The following is a 22,268-nucleotide window of genomic DNA, read 5'->3' on the forward strand; positions in this document are numbered from 1 at the left end:
AGACGGGGCAATTGATCGGTGAAAACGCGGTGATATAAGTCTATCATAACGAGGAGTACGTCGAGGTGTGTGACGGGTAGTTGCTCTCGCCGAGTAATCATGGGACTTGACCTCAACCCTAGCTCCCTACCTTTCTTTCTCCGATCACTTTCCATATGTCCACTACACTTCCCTTCTTCTTGCCTCCTATAGCGGCTTTAGCTTCTTGAAGCCATACAGCCAGAAGTTCGTCTTGGGTTTTACCTGCCCAAATCAAACCAAGATAAGCTTGCCGAGACGAATAAAAACCATATGTATTAGATAAAGTTGTGTAAATCCATTTTATTTCGTGCGGTAGCCTAAGAATCGGGTAGGACTTGTGCCTTGCGGGACCATGGAAACTTTATTCATAAGATAAACGTTTAACTGCATTTATTGTCATACGCCATTGTAGCGGCTAGGCCAGATATTTTACCCTATTCCTCACTAATTTTGAATTAAAGACATGCCATCAGGTCAGTTGTAATATGCCAGATTAAAGACCACAATCCTCCAGGAGTTTTCGATCCCATGCTACCCTGTTTACCACCCAGGGGCCGGTTGCTCGAAGCCTGGTTAGCGCTAACCGTTGGTTAAGAGGTATCAAAATGTATAGGTTTCCATGGTATTTAACGCTGGTTAGCACTAACCATGCTTCGAGCAACCCGGGCCAGTACGCTAATGTAATTTCTAGATTTAACTAGAAAGTTCTTTTCTAACGCAATCTACTCAATTTAGTCACCAGGTTAAGTTTTTATGTTTACGGTCAGTGTACGTAAGTTTCTGTCAATTCCGATTTCAAGGAGCCGAGAAGCAAAGAGTTTTCCTTGTTCTAAAGGTTTTAAAAGACGTCACCAAGTTCTCACCGTCACCGTTTATATAAGATAAGAAGTTTGGCATTAAAACAAGTGAAACAGGGCCCAAGCCAGCAGCGTAACTGGTCGGTCCGCGCCCTCACTGTACAAGGGATCACGGAAAAACTAATCTTATCTGGGTATGTAACCAGTACTCATAGCAACACCTGTGTAATGGTATATAATTATAAATCCATCATTCTATCTGAGCAACATCAATTTTACCTGGGTACTCGATCATAATAGTTATCCAGTAGAACAATCCTGCCTTAGGGATTGTAGTTAATTCCTGAAAAGCGTCCTCTTCTCCAGTAACCTTCTTATTCAGCTCTGTAGCAAAGGCTTCATAGGCTCTTAATGGTTTCACTTCTAACTCTACTTGGTCTCCCATCTCTTTAACAATCGGCAGGTTGAATGACATTCTGTCAATGTCATCAGGATTGTCTACTCTCATAACTGACAAATGAAAGCAAAAAATGAAATAACGACAACAAAAATAAGGCGAGGGGAAATTTTTCTTGGTTAACGTTGTTTCAGTTTCTCATCCACAAAGTTAAGGATTAAATCGCCAAAATCCGATCTCAGCTTCAATTGCCGCATTTTCGTCCCCAGAGCAACTCGCCTCAATTTGTAATGAACCAGTGGCAGGCCCTCAATTCAAGACCACGCGACCAAGAAACGACAGGACTTGATCGGGATAAGGACGAGAATGCAATTGCCCTTAAATAACATTCCTTTTGAGGTACATGTTTAGGGCCTTTTTCATGGGATTATTGAGCCAAAAACAATGATGGAAACTATTCTTGACTCGACTGAATCGTCTTTATAACTCCTATACTGAGCAGCATCAGTGGCATTGTGCATTGTTTGCTCTTTTGGAATTAGAACCTTTAAATTGAGTGGCGCCCATAAAACCAAAATCTTTCCTGTTTACCAAGCCGCATAGCATGCTAGCAAGCTCTCCTATTTGGGCAAGCAAAGCGTGCCTCACGAGAACGCAGGCGTTTTTAGAGTAGCCTGTTCCAGTCGTTCAGATAGTGGGGAGCGGTGCGAAGAAAAAAGGAGCGCGAAAAATTCGCTTTCTTTACTTCGCATCGCTCTCCACCATCTGAACGCTTGGAACAGGCTATTTTTAGGGGAGTTGTGGGGAGGGACGAAATACGAGCTCCCCTAAAAACGCCTGCGTGGGAGGCTATCCTTCCCTCTGCCCCTCGCGGCTTCGCCGCTCGCTCGCGCGTTCTCGAGAGACTCATTTCACTCGTCCAAATAGGAGAGCTTGCTCGTAAGCTACAAGCAAAACCAGTTTCATTTTCACAATAACGATGTTGTCGTATTGTGAAAAGGATGTTAACAGCGTTTTTTACCTTTGTTTCAGTTACTGCAAAGAATCAGTATTACATTAAGTTTATTCCATGTTATCTGGAACATCCTTCAGATTATGGCCCTTCGGTGGAGGTGGTCGTTACACGCGGCAGTAACAACACTTAAGTTACGCACGTGTGGCACGTGAAAGGAAACGCTTTTATCACTCGTATTCGAGTTACCTCAAATATTGTTTCGCTTGCTCGCCGCTCGAAATGGAGCGTTTTCTTCCATAAGGACTTAGTTGGGGAGAAAACACTTGATCTTAGTTATTGTGTATTGATCAGCGTAAAATTTTCACGTCCTGCTTTGTGACTAGCCCCTGACTACAACAGGAATTTTATCTAAAGACAAGAATTTACGTCAAGTTAATTTAGAGAACTCACCATAAAGTACCTTGCGTTCCCCAACAACCTAAAGTAGAATGTAATACAAAAATAAGAATCAATAAAGTTACTCTTTAAGGCGCAGCTTTCTGACCAAGCTCACCCCCCATGCAACGGTTCAAAATTTTGGACTTGGAACGATTGTTGTCCAGGGCTGAGTAATTTTCTAAAAAAGAACAACGTAGATGCTTGTGAAACGTTTAAAACAACCCCAAAAGGGGTGAATCACGTTTTATGGGCTGAGATCAAATTCGCAATTAACCTCTAACAGGTGCCAAAGATAAAACAACTAACAAGCTGCTATTCTTGAAAGCTGTCTTCAATGGCACTAATAAAGTCCACTCGGTTAACGAGAAAGTAGTTTGCAAAAACAGAGTAAGGGTAACAGAGGGTAACAGAGTCCATCTGGAGAATTCTGACTGGAGGCGATTGCAATTGCGATGCACTAATCTTTGAGATAGTCCCTTGTGTTTCCAAGTTCAATTCTAGGTAGTACGGAACACAGAAGTCCGGCGATCAGTTATATGAAACGACGAGGCTTACTACGGCATTTTTATGGAGGACCCTTAAGACGCTACGAAGGATTTTCTTGACAAGTTTCTAAAGAATTATTATTTTTTATTATTATTTAAGAATTAATCTGCAGAGAAATTCGCTTACATTTGACAAATCGAGCTTAATAGATCGATAATAGAGATCTTTCACATAACTCCAACACCATGTGCTAATGAGTCACAATAAAAATTAATACTTTCTGTCACACAATTCGTGTTTTGTTTGATGGTTCAATTCTCTCTTGCGCGCCCCAAATTAATAAGGCAAAGTTACCCATGGGAAAACAAACCGCGTATTTTACATAGTGGACTTTTAATTTGCACCATAGATGCTCTAGCTGGAGTTATGATAGCCTGCGTAGCAGGCGCTTGGAAGTAGTGGGCGCCAGAAGGAACGGACGCACGAGAGTGGCGCGCCCGTTCTTCATTTGCACCCACTACGTCCAAGCACCTGCTACGCTGGCTAGAGTTATGAGAAAGATCTCTAATAACCTGGATTGGCAACAAAGTTAGAGAAAGAAACGCGAACTCACTTAACGTCTTCGCTATCGTTGCCGTCGTGGTATCTTACCGCCTCTTTTGACCATCTTGGGAAGCGTTTTAATGATATTTTACCTCTCGATAGAGGGCGACCACTTAATAGGTAGCGCCTAGTTAATTGACTTCCCTGTGGCAAGCGTTTTCGTCAAACAGGTTTCAAGCTCTTCGTCGTAGCTACTTGTATTATAATTAAAATTTTTAATATTGACCTTTTTGCCACCGATGTCACTATCTAGAGATAAATACGACTATTAAGGTGAATCTTTTTTAACACGTCCACAGCAGTCAACCTTCTCGATGGTACTTTCGTAAATCAATATTTCATGAAATACCACTTGTTTTGCTGTACATGTTTAAAAAGAATCTAGGCAACAAAATAAGTTATTTCTTTTGAACTATCAATAGATTGATTAATATTCTAGGCCTGAAGAAAGGTTAGAAACAATTGAAAGAAATCTACTGGACACTTTCAGTTACCTTCCAAAGTTGTAGTATTTTGCCGTCTTCTTTAGCTTTCAAAGACTCCTTTGCTTGTTTTGACCAGGTGTGAATAAACTGTTTCTGAGGTATTCCTTTATATTCAACGGTGAGCTTGATCAAGTAGAGTAAACTCATTTTGAGACGTAACAATAGCGAATGATCCCTTATAAAAAGTTCCAGTAAGTTTGTTTGAATACGCCCTTTTAAAACTCACTGTTTCATCGAATGGTAAATGCCAACGTTCGATGAATAACTTCAAAAAAAGATATACAAGCCGCTATAATTTGCATTTTGGATTCAAATGTGTCCTTGACAACCCTGATTGACACGGTCGTTATTGCGCTAACGCAAAAATGCACTCTTTGCAAATGAATGCAAATAAAGTCAATCAAATAATAAGAATCTATATAATATCACGCATAATATCCAGCAAATTGGAAGCACTTCAAAGTGGTCGGGCCGACCGTTTCGTTCTCAATTTTACCCGGAATCTCTATTTTAGCTATTTTTTTACGCCGGCATCCTTGCCTAACTTGGCAATCTAAAAAAAGTTTTGTTAGTCAATACAAAGACAGGCGCGGCAAATAAAAGTTTTCATCAGTGGTCAATATGTAACTTTCACAATTAAATCTCTTCACCAGTAAATAGGTGTTTCACCTGGAAAACATGAATTAAAGTTATCAGTTCTGAAATCTGCCATGCAGGCCGCACTTTCAGTCGGGAACTGTGATCACGGAGCATTCTAGTAAACGTACGAAAATTTTGACCATGTTTCACGACAGTTCATGTGAGTATTGAGGACAACATGGCAACTAACTGCTGAGTAAAGTTTCATTGACTTTTATTTGGTATTTCCTATAAATTTTAATATCGTACCTTTACCCCATACAGACACCCTGTAATTCCTCAGGATTCATACTGTTGTACTAGAACAGAGCCTACCAGTTACCTGTGCTCTAACAAATTTGTTAGTAATTTTATTATCTAAGCAAATGTTGTGCTCGCAATCAAGTCGGTGACAATTTTCGTTTCGAATACCAAAATACAGAGTCACCAGAAATAAAATGAATAAAACTAAAAACCTGAATACCAAGGGTTCTTCTATTTCCTGCCAAAGCATTCTTAATTGCCATGGCAGTCCGAGTCAATAATTCAAAGAGAGAAAAAATAAATTATTCTAGTTTTGACAAACACTCACAGATGTCAAGCGCATTTTCGTCATAGTTGCACTTCTTAAGACAAACTTAATTGACAGTGACGCACTTACACCAACCCACGGCCTGGCCAGAACCAGGAGCTGATCCAACCTCGTTCCCAGGGTTTTCTCCTACCCGCCCTAAGGAGAGAACCCTGGGAAGGAGGTTGGAGCCGATCCAGGAGCCCATTATAGGTTTCTGCCAGTGCCTAATAACGCATGCACACTACGATATCAGGCGGACAAGGGCAGCCATGGACAGCTGTTTCGCCCTTATTGGGGCTCATCAGCATGGTATAGCCGTCAGGCCTATCAACGGACAAAGCCAATAAGAGGGTCTCAATGGGGTGGTGGCTTTTACGGTTATCGGCTTAAATTTTGGCTCTTTTACGGCTATCGGTTAATTTTTTTCAGTTACGGTTAACGAAAAAGTTAAAAATTAACTTCTTTTGTTTCAAAAAGTTAAATATTAAGTCTTCGGATCATCTCGGGATGAAATAAGCTATTCTTTTGAAAAAATGTCAATAGTCAATTTAAAAATAATCTTTGTGAAAAAGCAAAAGCAGACACGCAAACGCCCAACTCAAGGCCGGGGCGCGACATTCATTATAACAGAAATGGCCGTTTTCACACTAGAGAAGGCTTATTCGTGTGAGACGGGTTATCTGTTTGATGATTCGCGTCAGATAGGTGATACGTCTTAATTAGGCAATGGAATAGTTTTAATTTTGAATAAACAATCCGCCTGACTTTTGAAGACGGGATTATCCGTTCCAGATAGCGTGTGTACAGCCGGCCCCTCCCCTCAGAAAAAAATCGGAGAAGGGGTGTCTGTGGGGAGGGCGCGACTGTACACAGGCTAGTCTCAGACGGATGATCCATTTCTAGGTCTAGTGTGAAAACGGCCAATAACAAAATTCCCGTGTCCAGTGTTTTTAACGATAGCGAAGGACTGTACGGAACGACTGTCTTGCCGTTGCCTTGTCCGTAAGCCGCATTATTCCGCGCGGCTGATGCCTTTCGGGTCATGTGGTCCGAGCGAGTTCGCCACTGAAATGCCTTGACCGAGATTGCGTGGGAAGACGCCGAACAGGGACTAGGCATGGCGATGTCTACCGTAGCGTCCGAGAAAAAACAGGGAAATGTTGTTTATCGGCAACGTGTTTTACAAACATTGACATCTCTGCGTGTTGTTTCACTAGTGTTTCGAGCGCACGACCTCCTGAAAATTGCAAATATTAATCCCCAGCAAGAAGCCACACTTTCGCTATGGAAAAAATTAGTTCCCCACAAGAAAGCGCCGTAAATGGAGCCTAGGTCTTGGTTAACACCTAAAAGGCGCTTCGCCTAACGTGGGCACGGAGTCACACTAGCCGGGAAATAAAAAACGCAACCTTAAGTGAGTTTAGTACCTTCCTTAAAAGTAGCAAATCTAGGGAACACTTTCTTTTACGGTTAACTCTTTTTTACGCTATTTACGGCTAACGGTTAAATTTTTTTAATTTTTACGGCTATCGGCTAAATTTTTGGCCGTTTTACGCCTATCGGTTAACCCCATTGAGACCCTCGTGTGTTCTTAAGATAGACTACAGTGACTGTCGAACCTGTATAAAACGGCCCTCTATATAGCGGTCACCCTGTATATTATAGTCACCGGACAATATCCCAAAATTTTCAGTTGCCTTATATTTTCTGCAGAGTTGACCTGTATATAGAAGGTCTCAATGGGGTTAACCGATAGGCATAAAACGGCCAAAAATTTAGCCGATAGCCGTAAACATTGAAAAATTTTAACCGTTAGCCGTAAATAGGGTAAAAAAGAGTTAACCGTAAAAGAAAGTGTTCCCTGGATTTGCTCCTTTTAAGGAAGGTACTAAACTCACTTAAGGTTGCGTTTTTTATTTCCCGGCTGGTGTGACTCCGTACGCACGTTAGGCGAAGCGCCTTAACCAAGACCTAGGCTCCATCCGGCGCTCTCTCACGCTCGGGGCACTAATTTTTCCATAGCGAAAGTGTGGCTTCTTTCCGGCGTGCCCTCGAAACACTAGTGAAACATCAGGCAGAGATGTCACTGTAAAATACGTTGCCGATAAACAACATTTCCCTGTTTTTCTCTGACGCTACGGTAGACATTGCCAAGCCTAGTCCCTGTACGGCGTCTTCCCACGCAGTCTCGGTCAAGGCATTTCGGTGGCGAACTCGCTCGGACCACGTGACCTGAAACGCATTAGCCGGAGAGAATAATGCGGCCTACGGACAAGGCAACGGCAGACAGTCGTTCCGTACAGTCCTTCGCAATCATTAAAAACACTGGACACGGGAATTTTGTTATTGGCCGTTTTCACACTAGAGCTAGAAAGGGATCATCCGTCTGAGATTAGCCTGTGTACAGTCGCGTCCTCCCCACAGACACCCCTTCTCCGATTTTTTCTGAGGGGAGGGGGCGGCTGAACACAGGCTATCTGGAACGGATAATCCCGTCTTCAAAAGTCAGGCGGATTGTTCATTCAAACTTAAAACTATTCCGAGGGTCTCAATGGGGTTAACCGATAGGCGTAAAACGGCCAAAAATTTAGTCGATAGCCGTAAAAATTGAAAATTTTTAACCGTTAGCCGTAAGTAGAGTAAAAAAGTGTTAACCGTAAAAGAAAGTTTTCCCTAGATTCCCTCACTTATGGTTGTGTTTTTTATTTCCCGGCTAGTGTGACTCCATACGCACGTTAGGCGAAGCGCCTTTTAGGTGTTGACCAAGACCGAGGCTCCATTTTCGCCGCTCTCTCGGGGAACTAATTTTTTCCATAGCGAAAGTGTGGCTTCTTGCTGGGGATTAATATTTGCGATTTTCAGGGGGTCGAGCCCTTGAAACACTAGTGAAACAACACGCAGAGATGTCACTGTTTGTAAAACACGTTGCCGATGAACAACATTTCCCTGTTTTCCTCTGACGCTACGGTAGACATTGCCATGCCCAGTCCCTGTACGGCGTCTTCCCACGCAATCTCGGTCAAGGTATTTTGGTGGCGAACTCGCATGGACCACGTGACCTGAAACGCATAGCCGCGCGGAATAATGAGGCCCACGGACAAGGCAACGGTAGACAGTCGTTCCATACAGTCCTTCGCTATCATTAAAAACACTGGACACGGGAATTTTGTTATAGGTCGTTTTCACGCCAGAGCTAGAAATGGATTATCCGTCTGAGGCTAGCCTGTGTACAGTCGCGCCCTCCCCACAGACACCCCTTCTCCGATTTTTTCTGAGGGGAGGGGGCGGCTGTACACAGGCTATCTGGAACGGATAATCCCGTCTTCAAACTGTCCGTCGAAATTGACGGATAAAGTCAGGCGGATTGTTCACTCAAAATTAAAACTATTCCATTTTCGAATTAAGAAGTATTACCTATCTGACGCGAATCATCAAACGGATAACCCGTCTCACACAAATAATCCGTCTCTAGTGTGAAAACGGCCATTTCTGTTATAATGAATGTCGCCCCTTGGTCTTGAGTTGGGCGTTTGCGTGTCTACTCTTTCTTTTTCACAAAGATTATTTTTAAATTGACTATTGACATTTCTATGTGTAAAATTATATTAGAAGAGAAATATACTTTATAAAAAGTATGATCTATCAAATGTTAAAATTTTTCAAAAGAGTAGGTTGTTTCATCCCGAGATGATCCAAAGACCTTTATTTTGATTTAAAAATACAAAAAATACAGGTTGATTAATATTTAACTTTTTGAAACAAAAGAAGTTAATTTTTAACTTTTTTGTTAACCGTAACTAAAAAAAATTAACCGATAGCCGTAAAAGAGCCAAAATTTTAGCCGAAATCGATAACCGTAAAAGCCACCACCCCATTGAGACCCTCACACACCTGCGTGGCAGGCGCCTGTTAGTTTTTTGGTTAGTTTTTATAGAGCGCGCGAGGCCGAAATTCGGGATTCAAGCAAAACGGGGGCGAGATATGACCAATCTCCTCACGACAAAAGGTTATGACCAGTTTGTGATTCCAATCAATTTGAAGATGAAATTCACTTTCTTTGCTTTTGCCCAAAATATTTCGAATAAGAAAAAATACAAAGTTATCCCCCTAATTTTCAGCAGTTATTTTACTCGGACCTGGTGATTAAACTGACGAACTCCGAAGATAGTTATCTTAATTTACGATTGACGAATCATATGTCGATATTGAACAATTTGCGTGACAGTATACTGTCATGTAATAATGTCACTTGATTCTGTTGTTAACTACCATAATTAATATTAATGCTTTTTCTTTTCGTTGTTATTTTACGTACCTGGTGCAATACTCTAAGTAATTATAGTCATGCAAATAAAGGTTATTGTTCAGGGGCAGCCAACGACTGTAATATATCTGTTCGCAGAAACAAATATTGCCTAGAATTTTCTATTGCTTGAATACGGCTAAAAATTCTAGATGAGCGTTTCATTCAGGTACAATTTTCGAAGCTTGTCTAAAAAATTCCCTACGATTTTCTGAAGTTTAATTTGTCATATTTTACTTCTTATATTAGGCTAATTTTCGTAGAAAAAAGGCAACCTAAAATTTTCGGATTCAAGAATGTGATGGAGAGGTCCGAGATAGGAATAAGAAAAATTCTCACTTTCTTAAAACGTTCAATTGCATCTAAAATTTTCGGGAAAATAACTCTGAAGCACTTTTTTGCGCCCCTTAGGATGGATTTCTAGAGATCTAAAAGTACTCCGGATAGCCTAAAATGACTTTTCAATACATTTAGGAGGAAACCGTCGTTGGGTGCCCCTGATTGTTGCTGGTATTGTTATTGATGACTCTGATTAACCCGTAGTAAAATACACAAAAAGACATTTGGAGTCCTTAATTTTATTTAGTTGAACCAATCGCCTTAAATTAAGGAAAGTCCTCTCAAGTACTCATTGCCCATTCTGCAAGCTTTTGAGGTCTTCGAACCATTTCTCTATCGGTCTTATTGATTTGCACTCCACGTGGACCCTGTCTCCCATCTTTTTCATGATTGGTAGGTCTAATGACATTCTATCGGCCTCTGCTGGATTCTCAACACAAACAACTGCGATAACCTGTGGGCCCAAAGAACAATTACATTAAAAACAAAACAATCAACCGAGGGTATGCGAAAGGTATGCAAAATTTGTGTCGCTCAGGATGCAGGAATTGGAGTAGCAGGATATCTGTCATCCGGGACTGCACGTTGAGGGGGACTGTGGTCATGTGACAATCACTCGTATGCCAATGCATGGATAATGATGACGACAATAATGATAGTATAGCAGATCTGTGCCTATCCTTTGTAATTATTTGATGTGTAAACGGTCGATTGGCAGCCGAATTGGAGAGGTATTATGAAAATGTTAAATGAGTGTGAGTGTGTGATGGTGCTCTAGAGTCCATCTGCTACCATTTAACGTGTTATAATATGACTATGACTAAACGTTGTTACCTTTCGTTCCGCCACCACCTTCCATAAATCCAGTACCACTCCCGATTTTTTCGCCTTCAAGGCTGCCCTGCCCTCTTCGGCCCAGACTTGGAGAAGATCGTTTTGCGTCATCGCTGTAAAAACAGAAACAGACAGATAAACGCTTTTGTTACTGGATTTGAATTTCTTCTTTCAGAATTACTTGATGACAAAGAAACGGTTCAAATGTTTATAGCACCGCACTGCGACTATACACACCCCTTCAGATTTTTTCGTCTCTAGTCAGTACCTGGATCATACTCCACGGTAAACGTCAGAAGGTATAAGATGCCTTCTTTCGAGACCACTTTTTCCTCCTCGTATTTTGCATCAATTCCAGCCCTCTCGCTGACGTCAGAGGCGAATCCTTCATACTGCCTCAGGGGGGTAAACCGTGTATGGATCTGATCTCCAAGGGCCTGGGGCAGAGGAAAGTCATCAAAGCATGTGTCTAGTACCCCGGGAGACTCCACTGATATCACTGTAAAGTAAAGAGAAAAAACGGGTGCAAGTTTATCTTACAAAGAAATTAGCAACACTATTGAAATACACAGTCCTAACAGACCTTTCTACGGTACGGTTTTTTTTAGCTCATCTGACTCACGACATGAACCAACCAGTTAGGGAAAATTCGGTGTCTACACAACTATAGAAAGAGCGCCTTATAAAGTGATATGCCTTAAATGAGCAAAGATATAGCTCGGCAATTAAAGTTGCGAAAATTTACAGAGGTTTGTATGGTTAGGCAGGGGGTTCAAGTTTTTGCCCCCACCATTCAAACGACTTTCTCAGGGAGGTATATCGTATCTTCCTTAGGTTGCAACAAATCACTTTCGCAGAGTCGACGGATTTTCCCTCACTTGTCCATGTCAAAAGTTGAAAAAAAAAAAAAAAAAAAAAACAGTGGAAAGGCCTATTGCAAGGAAAATGTTAAAATTGAGAAAATTAAAGCTATGTAAATAGGGCTGAATAAATTGACCGTGTGTAAGCTCACTACCTTTGGAGATCTGTCTTAAGTAAAAATGAAGCAGAAAACATTTTTAGGTGATAATTCACCTTCCTCAACTTAATTGATGTCAGATCAAAATATTGTACTTTATTGATAAAATGGTTTTCAGGATTTTCAAACTATCAAAACTTGATTTGCATGACTTAATAATTTCTATTTGGTTTTTTGTTGTTTTTTGTTTTTGCTTTTTTTGTATAGAGTGTTTTCACTCAATGGGCCAGCATCTATGCAAATGTATTGGTACAAAAGAAAGCGTTTGCATAAGAAAGGAGTTCAACTCCCACAGGACTGGTTTGGGACACCAACATGGCCGTCGTTTCATTGTTTCGGGACACCAATATCTCTATACATGACAGTGTTAGTTTAATAAGGTGTATATCTGATAATTGCATGCTTTTAAGGTTTTGAATCATGGTCCTTACGCGTTGACATTCGTGTGCTTTCTAGCCCTAGTCAATTTACTTTTTACATTTTTGTTTTTGAAATAATAAGTTTCTTTAGCCTGTGAAACTTCCACTTTCTTCAAAGAAATTTTACAATAAGTTCTGAAAAGTAAAAGTATTCCTCAATTTGATTTGTGTCTTACTATAACGTCAATCAGTTTATATCTCCATACCTCCCACGACTGTTCTCTCTCCTGCTACCTGAAAGAGAATTTACAGACGAAAAATGGTGAATATGCTTTTATAGAATAATCGTGGGTTTTCAGTTGGTATCTCACGAGGCACCTAGGCCTACGTTACTCTATTCAATTTGAATTATTATAGACGGTGAACAGCTACGGCATTCATTCTCATTCATTCATTCTCCTCGACACTAGCCTGTGTACAGACGTCCCCCCTCCCTCTGAGGGAGGGGGGATGTCTGTACACAGGCTACCTCGACACGCTCCTCTTCTCTTCAACTTGTTCCTAGCCTGGTAAGCCGTATGAAAGGCGTAAGGGTAGGAAAGTCCCTTGGGAACGAGACTGAAGTATCTTTCTATCCCGTATCTCAAATTATAACGTTTCGCTTGACCGCGGACTATATATTAAGCAATTCAAAAAGACGGGAACTGATGGTAGTCGATCTAATTTGCATTAAATTTTTTCCGCTTATGTAATCTCGTCGCGAGTGTTTCTAGTCATGATTTCAAGGTTCTAAGAAGGTTTTTGGATAGTGTGGGACAGTGTACGCCTTAACAGGGCCGGGGTTATTCTTCAGTGTTAGAGCTGAACAGTTATCATCGCCATGAGAGGGTGCTTTGCGCGTCTCATCCGACAAATAAACTGTACATTCTAACAGAGATTTCACACAAAAATTTTTTGTACTCACCTTGAAGGAGTATTTCATAAATTGTTCATCATTCCATTTACAAGACGATTTCGCGTGCTCTGCCCACAGTTTATAAAGATCCTTGTGTGGCATTCCACCGTGCTCTACGCTTGTTTCAAAAAAATATAGCAACGGCATTGTGAAGTCTCGTGTTTTTGTAAAATACTAAGGCAAGTCCGAAAACCTCTTTTGCTGAGAATTGCGGCTGTACTCAAGTAAGTAAATAGTGTTTCTCGTCTTCAATGTAAGATTCGTAGACAAGTTAAGCGGGTTCCGATCCACTCTACCGCATTAGTTTTATTTTCGGCTTCGTTCTTTAATAATACCGCACCTATGAAAGCTTTTATGAAGGTGTCTTAATCGCTTATTGATATTGGTCTGTAGTTTCTCACCCAATAGTATTCACAGAAAGAAAAAACATATAATGAACTCTAGTTCTGATGGACCCAGTCTCGACTTTTCTTGACCGTGAGTACTTAATTGTCACTCATGTCAAGATTTTACGTGCAAAGCCAGTGTTTTTTCAGGTTTTTTCTTTAGCCGGCCTATAACTAACCCAGCATGTATTGTTTTTTCGCACGACTTTATAGATCGCGTGTACTGAGTTAAATGTGGCACCAATAAAAAATTATCATGAATTAGACTCCATGTTGCCATGCGTTTGTTCACGTGCAATAGATCACAGATGACGTCAAAATGTGTTAAAAGTGGTACATGTGCCGCAGGCAATTGGGCACTGATGTTTTTACCACACGATATTGACGTCTTCGGATCTTTGATTACTGAACAGACGCACGACAACATAAAATATATCATTTTATACAATGAACAGAAAAGGAAGAAAAACTGCGTCGTACTGCTTGACTATTAAGGGATTTGTTCTACTTTGGGCATTTTCCAAGTCACCAACGTTAAAGATTGTTTCACCTTCAGTTTACCCTACTTCTCAGCAGTTTCTCTCAAACGCGTTCTAAGGCCGATCACTTGGCGCTCAAAGCTTTAAAATCACAAACATTTTCAAAACCAAGTGTCTGTCGTAGCGATGACACCCGATGACTGTTTTGAAGATTTCTTTCAGGCTAGGCATTTTGAAGTCGCAAAGATCACTTTTCGTCTCGGTTTTCCGTTTTTCTTTCTTTTAAACAGTCTAAACAACGCGTGCTTACGTTTTATCTAGGCCTTCACTTGCTTAATCCAAAATTATCACACTCACACACTTTCAAAAACGCGCGCCGTGGCGTGCGCGACAAAACAAAGAAGACAAGTTACGCGTGACGTCATCTCTATGTCTGTACTCTAAATAGATCATGGGCAATGACGAAATCACAGCATGCATAGATAGCATTCACTACATTGTATAATAATCCCGGGGGCGCCGTGGCGCGACAAAACAAAGAAGACAATGAGACAAGTTACCAGTGACGTCATCTCTATGTCTGTACTCTATGACGAAATCTCAGCGTGCGTATATAGCATTCACTACATTGTATAATAATGTCCAATATATTCCACTATATACCAGTCTCAACAACAAGAGTCCACTGGACCGGCTATACAGGACCTAAACCATTGAACAAACTTTCATCTGAAGCAAGACTGAATATCTCATCCCAAGAGCCATGGCTAGTTTCTTAAAGACACATTAATAATGTTTTCATTCATTCATTCATTCATTCATTCATTCATTCATTCATTCATCCAGTTAGCGGAAATCAAGTCGTGAAATAAGCCATGACCCAAAAAAGGCACCCTACACGTGTAATATACCCATGTCCTATTCCACGAATAGACGGAAATGAGGACGTCCATTGAAATCTTTTCATGTTTTCAGTGGACACTGAACCTTCGCATTATCCATCAAACTCATTGAAGAATACTGACCAGATCTCGTCACAGTCGTTGAAGTCATTCTTTTAATTTAAATCAGAAGTTAATTTATCACGAAGTGAGTACAGAGTATTTCAAGTATTCATTACTCTGCGAGCTTTTTCAGGTCTTCGACCCATTCCCCTATCGGCCTTATTGATTTACATTCAATATGAACTCTGTTTCCCATCTTTTTCATGATTGGCAGGTCAAGAGACATTCTATCGGCCTCTGCTGGATTCTCCACACAAACAACTGCGATAACCTGTTGGCACAATACAAAAAAAAAATTGTTCTGAAAATTGAAAAGGAATAACAACAATTAAGCCAACAATTAAGAACAGAACTTGCCATATTCTAAACGAGTTAAAAATTTGGTACGGTTATTGTGACGGCAAAGATCTGGCATGGGATCATTTATGATTGGAGGGACAACTTGAAGGTCAACAAACATGGCGCTCTGCAATGACTTGCAATTGCTGTGTTTCAAACTGCAACAATAGTTTCAGAAATGCTACTAATCTCAACTATTTAGAATTCCTAGGGGCCCTGATGCACCAGGTATGCGTTCTTCAGTCAGCCGACGTGGAGAGCGTCATTAGCAGGTTACCTACTGCTCTCCGTAAGTGAAGTCGAGACTCTCGTAGGAGACCACCCAGATTGTCACTAAACCCTTCCCCCCCGGAATGAACGATGGACTCTCACAGGTGTGCCATGGTAGACATGCACAAATAAATAAATAAATAAATAAATAAATAAATAACGATTTACAGGTAGCATATCCATATAGTGGTTCTTCGTCTACCTGATTCCTGGTCGAAAACCGTACCCGGAGAAAAACCTCTCGGAGCAAGGGAGAGAACCAACAACAAACTCAACCCACATATGGCGTCGACGCCGGGATTTGAACCCGGGCCACATTGGTGGGAGCCAAGTGCTTTCACCACTGCGCCACCCTTGCTCCCCACAACCGTCTAAGATAGATAGGACATCTGTTGCTGGTCTTAGCAGTTACTGACTAAGAGACTTTACCTTTCTTTCCGCCACCACTTTCCATAAGTCCAGAATGGTGCCTGTTTTTTTCGCGTCCAAGGCTGCTTTGCCTTCTTCGGCCCAGATTTGGAGAAAATCCTGTTGCGTCATGGCTGCCGATGAACGTTAGAAAAACAGTGAAATTAGTTTCCCTTGAACTGACTTTAATAAGCTTCCGTTTTAAGAAATTACGGAAAGCTAGAAAACACATCGCTCAAGCTGAGAAATCATAATATCATAGCCGACCGTCCGCTGTGGTGTTGCGCTGGAACTGTTTTTTTTGTTGTTGGCCGAATTGTACTACAGGACTGTTTGGAGGCAGGGAAGGGGTGGGGGGGGGGGGGGGGGGGTTGGGGGGCTAGAATTTGTTCCAGATCCTTGCGCTGTAAACCTCATATGGAAAATAAAAGATACGATAGCTTCTCTAAACATTCCCATGGTAAAGTCTCACGCTTTGTATCAAAATGGCCGAGATGACCGATAGCAACTACAGTCGAGCGTCCTATAAAAGACCACCCAAAATGCCAAGATTTAGTGCTCGCTTACCGGAAATGGTCGCTTACGAGAATCTAATCAAGGGTTCTGGGGTTTCCTTTTCATGCGTTCGAAACACATCATTCTACATTTTACTAGAGAATTCGTTGCATGCAATTTCTAATTAACGATATGTGTAGTTTCATGTTGTTACTAAAAGTTTTTCGCATACCCTGAGTAGTGTACGACAAACAGCGAACAAGGCTCAAGTGGTCGCTTAATTACAGGAGCGTAAAAACAATGAAACATTCCAAAACCGCGTCCCTCAGAAAAGTCTGGTCACCCTTGCCTACGAGAGGTGGTAGTTAGCGAAAGGTTCCAATAGCAATGATCATGACTTGGGTTGGAAAATTTTGGTATTTTGGATGGATGGTCTCTTATGGCGGGTGGTCGCACATGGAGGTTGCCTGCAGCATCAATCGGGAGAAATTTGCCAAAACTAATCAAAGTACTTCTTTTTAAAAGCTTATGTTGTTACTTTCACTGTTTAAAGTTTATAATATATTAACAATATGCCGTGTCGTTTTGTAAAAGTTTTCTTTTAATAATTAAATTTCTAAGTGTCTGATGATCTGAACTGGTGTTGTTGTCAGCGCTATTCGCGCACATTGTTTTAAGCGGGTGCAAAGCGTTTCGAACGAAAAGAATCTCAATTATTTTTTTAAAATTTTGATAAAAAATGGAGAGGTAGTCTCATTACTTATTACCTTATACATCCATGTCTATTTCACCCCCTTTGAAATCCAAGTAAATAAAACAACAAAGATTTGTACATTTGAAAGGAATAACACGCAAACTGCGTTTACAAACATCAGAAATAACAAACGCATTAATTGTATAACTGACTTTTATAACATCGAACTTGACGTTTCGTATGCTTCAACATACATCTTCAGAAGTGACCCTTAACATGAGTAGTAACTAAATTTAAATCAAAAAACATTTGACCCCGGTGGGCCCGATCCTTGATGCAATCCCCCTAGGATCCCCCTAGGATACATACTCTCACACTGTAAAAGTGAGAACATAGAAGAGACCTTGCTTCAACACCCCTTTTCCCTCCGACCCCGGTGGGCCCGGTCCCTAATGCAATCCCCCTAGGATTAATTCAAATCATACCTGAATCATACTCTGTGTACAGGTGAAAAGATAGAAGAGACCTTGCTTCAACACCCCTTTTCCCTCCGACCCCGGTGGGCCCGGTCCCTAATGCAATCCCCCTAGGATTAATTCAAATCATACCTGAATCATACTCTACTGTCCAGGTGAAAAGATAGAAGAGACCTTGCTTCAACACCCCTTTTCCTTCCTCGTACTTTGTATCGCTGCCAGCTCTCTCGCTGAGATCTGTGGCGAATCCTTCATACTGTCTCAGGGGAGTGAACCGTGTATGGATCTGATCTCCAAGGGTCTGGTGTAAAGGCAGTTCAGCAAAGCACGTGTCCAGTACTCCAGGGGACTCCACCGACATCACTGTTAAGATAAAAACGGGCGCGAGCTCGAATTCATTACTGGCAAGGAAATAGACAAAGTAATTTGCTCGTCGCTTATCTGGCGGTCATTGTTGCGTGATCATAGGCTGCTCTGAGGCTCCACCTTTACATCCGTGCGGGACTATGAGCGTAGCAGGCGCAATTCAAGGGGGAAGAAAGAAATCTCGTCGCGCGGCCTGTAATAAGATAATTACCGGCGCCTGCTGTGCAGGCTAGACTATTTCTTCTTTAGTTTTCAACGAATCACTTTCAAACTTGGCAACGTTACTGATTTTAAAGCGTTCACTTCTTTCACGTCGTGTTGACGCATTTTCGCTCACTGAAGTTCCCAGTCAACAGATGAAAAAACAAAAAAAACGTAGAATGGTCTATTCCCGCTGTGGTTGGGGGTGCGAAATCATGGCCTTCTTTAAGGGGAGCCAGGAGAAGGTGTATCTCAACCTAGGCCTTTGAAAGCATTCCGCTTCTGTATTTGGAACTAATGGTTTCTATCGGAGAGAATAATGGAAAAGAGAGGGAAACGCCCTGTCAGCCCAAGCCCTTGGGACATGTAAATTTCACCAAAGTTATTTTTAGACCAATTAAAGTTTGAAATTGCTCTCTTGGTGTGTCACCATTACAATATTCCGCATTATTTGCTTTGAGACAGTCGTGCGTGGACTTGATGACGTTTCAAGCTATCAATTAAAGTGTGCGGAAGTCCAGGAATCAGACTTCCTTTAATTACAAACTCTAAAAATACAGTTTAGTGAAATTCACATATCTCGGCCAACGCCCTAAGATTCCCTCCGTATCCTATAATTCTCTCTTGTTTCCATTCAGTGTCCGGCATTCACTCAGTGTATTTTTTGCTGGTCAGGTCTTCTATAGATCCTACGTTTTGCAGCATATTCGTTTGCGGTCCTTTGCAGTTTAAATGTCAATTTATTACTGAAAATATCATCAATTTTTGCTGCATCGCCCGTTGGGCATTATTTTACCAGACCGTTATTGATATGTTTTAATGAAATCATCCAACCACTGATGAGGTTGTGCAAAAGTTTCATAATTTGATTCGTCTTTTAAACATAGTCAGCATCTCCTTACCTCCTATGACAGTTCTCTCTCCAGCAACCTAAAAAAAAAAGTTAAACAGCATAAGGAAAATATAATTATTAAATGCGTCACTCGCTGCTCGGGTACCGTATTTGTCTTCGGTTTCTTTAGGATCCTGTTTTCTTAAAATTATCACCAAGCGCCTTTAATCTTTCACGAATGATTCAATTAAAATTTCTAGGAAATACTTGAATAAAACGAAAAAGATTACTGTTTCTGATAATGCGAGACAACGCCCTTGTACTGACTGTTTAGAATTTAACTGAACTGATTATAAACGTTCATTCACTTGGCGTAAAAATGGAACCTTTTAACAGTTGGTCGTAAAAATAAATGAATAAATAAGTAAATAAAACTTTTTTTCTAGCCACAATTTGTCGTGTAGAGAGTGTACGTGTCAATTTAGCCTCCCACGCAGACGTTGTTAGGGGTTCGTTAACTGAGTAGTTTGTTCTAAGACTGTAAGGTCTTCACCTTTCATGAGACCTTTCTGATCTTTTCTGGAGCTAAGTCAAGCAAGAAATTTCTCAAGGTCCAAAGTGCACTTCCCTGCTGTGATTGGTCTACTTTTTCTTTTTTCGCTCAATTTAGCAGACGTTAGTGGGGCGGGAATGCGTGACGAACCCCTAAAGAACGTCTGCGTGGAAAGCTGATGTCAATTTTGCTTTAACTTGTTAAAAGGCTTTCCTTGTCTTGTCTGGAAACTGATGCGATGGAGCCTATTGCAGCCTTTTCCTCAACCTTTGGGCTCCAATCGATAAATCAAATTGATTTTTCTTCTTTAAACAATTGTTAAGCGAAACTGAGAGAAATTAAGTTAGGCATATTGAAAAGCCAAAACATGACGCCTCCATCCCTTCAAGGCCCTCTTATAATTCTAGTGGAGCGCGAAAAACAGTCAGTGTGATGGTGTTGCTGCCGTGTTGACAGTGGTGTGCAAACGGATGCAACAACTCCCAACAACACGCCGAGAAAATGCATCAGGGTGTGCGCAAACGGACACAACATGTAACATCCAACAATGGCGGTTGCGTCCGTTTGCGCGGGGCTTGGCATAGATAATGCAAGATACACATAAAATAGAAACGACTGCGTCGTAAAGGTCAGTTTTGCAAGGTATTTTTCAAATTGTGTTGTTTCAGAATCAGGTTCACACCTCGAAGTACTAAGTCAGTTCAATATCAAAAAGTTTGTATGCGACAGACGATCTCTAACAGATTAATTTTGCAGTTCATATTTTCAATCATTCTTCACTTAGGCTTAGAGCAATTATAAAGCGTAATTATAGCGGGAAACAAATATCTATTTCGGAAACTCTTTGTAAAGCGTTTGACGTTTAAGCACGTTTAGCCACTTCCGACAATATTGCCCATCACTGACACTACACTGCACACAAAAGAACTTGAATAAATCCCTCACAATCGCGCTAACCAACCATACTTTTGTGAAAATTCCATTATATTATATCCTGTAAAATTTTATTTGAATGGCCTTTGACATCGTACTGATTATAGGATTTTGTATTAAAATTCAAAAGTAAGCTGCTTGTAATAACACCATATGAAAGAATCAGATCTTTTATTTGAATGAAAAGCATACCCGATCTAAATTCAGACATAAAAATGCATCGTTGCCGAACTTTTCCATGATTCGGCCAGGTGTATGACAGTTATTAGAAAAAGTAACAGACAATGAAGGACAGCTGGCATTGTTTTAAATAACTATCCAACAGACACTCTTGTCTAAAGACTCGTTAATCATAAAATTATGGTAGTCAGATTTAGTCTTAATTGTGTTGGTTTACCCAAAGATCCGATCTCTTTAAAACCCAAAGCTTCCATTTTCAAATATTTCCATTAACGTCAGTAAAGTCCTGGGTCTCGGATGAACGGGTTTATCAATCATGGATTATTGATCAGAATAGAAGGTCACAATTCGAAAAGTTTCGGAAAACCTTCTTGTAGTCATCCAATTTAACTTATCAATAACATTTCATTAATATAATGGGCTTTGTCAGAGACGAAGAATTTAGAAAATTTTTTTATAGCGACCTTGATCATAAGCAGTTAAAAATACACAAACCACACGGTAGAAATTATAATTCATCAGAATAGATAAATTTACTGATCTAACAGATCGAAACCATATAAGATACTAATTTTTCTTTTTTCCCATTTTCACTGGGAAATAAATACGCATATTTTGAGTTATCACCAGACCACTCAAAAAATATAAATATTTAAAACACACAACCGAATTATATCCGTCGCGAGTTTAGAATATTTGCACGCATGGTTTTTAAAAGGGCTTTCGGCCTTGTCAACCATTTAGAAAGTACATTGTCTGCGCTGATCCATGACTTAATTCTAGATACAGCTGTGTTGCTCTGGTCATCAGCACAAAAAATAATAATACGCTTTGTACCAACAAGACAATTGCAGGGCACGATATTTATCTTTTAAGGCGAGTTAGGGTTAACAGTGGAACTCTACTGTGACAGTGAGATCTCTCACTGAAGCATTTGACACTTACCTTGAAGGCGTATTTCATCAATCCTTGTTCGTGTAATTTGAAGGCAGGGCCGGCATGCTTTAACCACAGTTTGTAGAGTTCCTTGGAGGTTACTCCATGGTATTCGAGGGTAGTCTCAAAAAAATATAGCAACGACATCGTAGGGTGTTGTGGTTAAAGCCACTTATACTTATAATCCAGAAACTTCTTTGCCTCAAGTTGTGAGTAGCCGGCTGTGGAGCGACAAATAAAACTATTTGCCAAGCCCTTCTTTCAGACGCGTTCTAGACTGATAGTAGGGGATACACCGCGCGTGTGATAAATTATCATCGAATTAAGTTCCGCTCTTAGTGCAACCAATAAGGGCCTTGAAAAAGGTGTCTTTTATTGACAAGGTGAAAGGTGCATAAAAGTAAGTAGAGGTGCAGATAATTGTGTTTTTTTCTTTAATCTCTAACGTGATTGGCTACAAGCAGGCAAAGAGTGTGTTTCTTCAATACCTTTTTGTCTTGTTCCTGTCTTTCGTTTTTTTGTTGATGAAGAGTG

At 40.7% G+C, this 22,268-nt stretch overlaps 3 protein-coding genes across 3 annotated transcripts in view; all 3 read right to left on the reverse strand.

The window, feature by feature from the left end:
- Positions 1-4,830, reverse strand: part of LOC140943844 (uncharacterized) — a 5,512-nt gene extending 682 nt beyond the window's left edge. Inside the window, exons 1-4 of the mRNA XM_073392958.1 lie at positions 4,192-4,830; positions 2,621-2,648; positions 1,098-1,328; positions 131-243 (exon numbers count right to left, since the gene is read on the reverse strand). Coding sequence (XP_073249059.1) covers positions 131-243; positions 1,098-1,328; positions 2,621-2,648; positions 4,192-4,329 — 510 coding nt within the window. The 5' untranslated portion in view covers positions 4,330-4,830. The remainder of the gene's footprint in view (positions 1-130; positions 244-1,097; positions 1,329-2,620; positions 2,649-4,191) is intronic.
- A 5,432-nt stretch (positions 4,831-10,262) lies between these two features.
- Positions 10,263-13,523, reverse strand: LOC140943949 (uncharacterized). Its single transcript, XM_073393055.1, has 5 exons — positions 13,192-13,523; positions 12,494-12,521; positions 11,119-11,349; positions 10,851-10,963; positions 10,263-10,470 (listed from the first exon to the last, which is right to left on the reverse strand). Exons 1-5 carry the CDS (start codon positions 13,327-13,329, stop codon positions 10,306-10,308), a joined length of 675 nt encoding a protein of 224 aa, XP_073249156.1. The 5' UTR covers positions 13,330-13,523; the 3' UTR covers positions 10,263-10,305.
- Positions 13,524-15,086: 1,563 nt separating this feature from the next.
- On the reverse strand, positions 15,087-22,042 carry LOC140943576 (uncharacterized). Its single transcript, XM_073392678.1, has 5 exons — positions 21,744-22,042; positions 19,203-19,230; positions 17,866-18,096; positions 16,090-16,202; positions 15,087-15,322 (listed from the first exon to the last, which is right to left on the reverse strand). The coding sequence occupies exons 1-5, from the start codon at positions 21,879-21,881 to the stop codon at positions 15,164-15,166; spliced, it is 669 nt and encodes a 222-aa protein (XP_073248779.1). The 5' UTR covers positions 21,882-22,042; the 3' UTR covers positions 15,087-15,163.
- Positions 22,043-22,268: the final 226 nt, after the last annotated feature.

The sequence above is a fragment of the Porites lutea genome, chromosome 7, assembly GCF_958299795.1.
Source record: "Porites lutea chromosome 7, jaPorLute2.1, whole genome shotgun sequence".
Taxonomy (NCBI): domain Eukaryota; kingdom Metazoa; phylum Cnidaria; class Anthozoa; order Scleractinia; family Poritidae; genus Porites; species Porites lutea.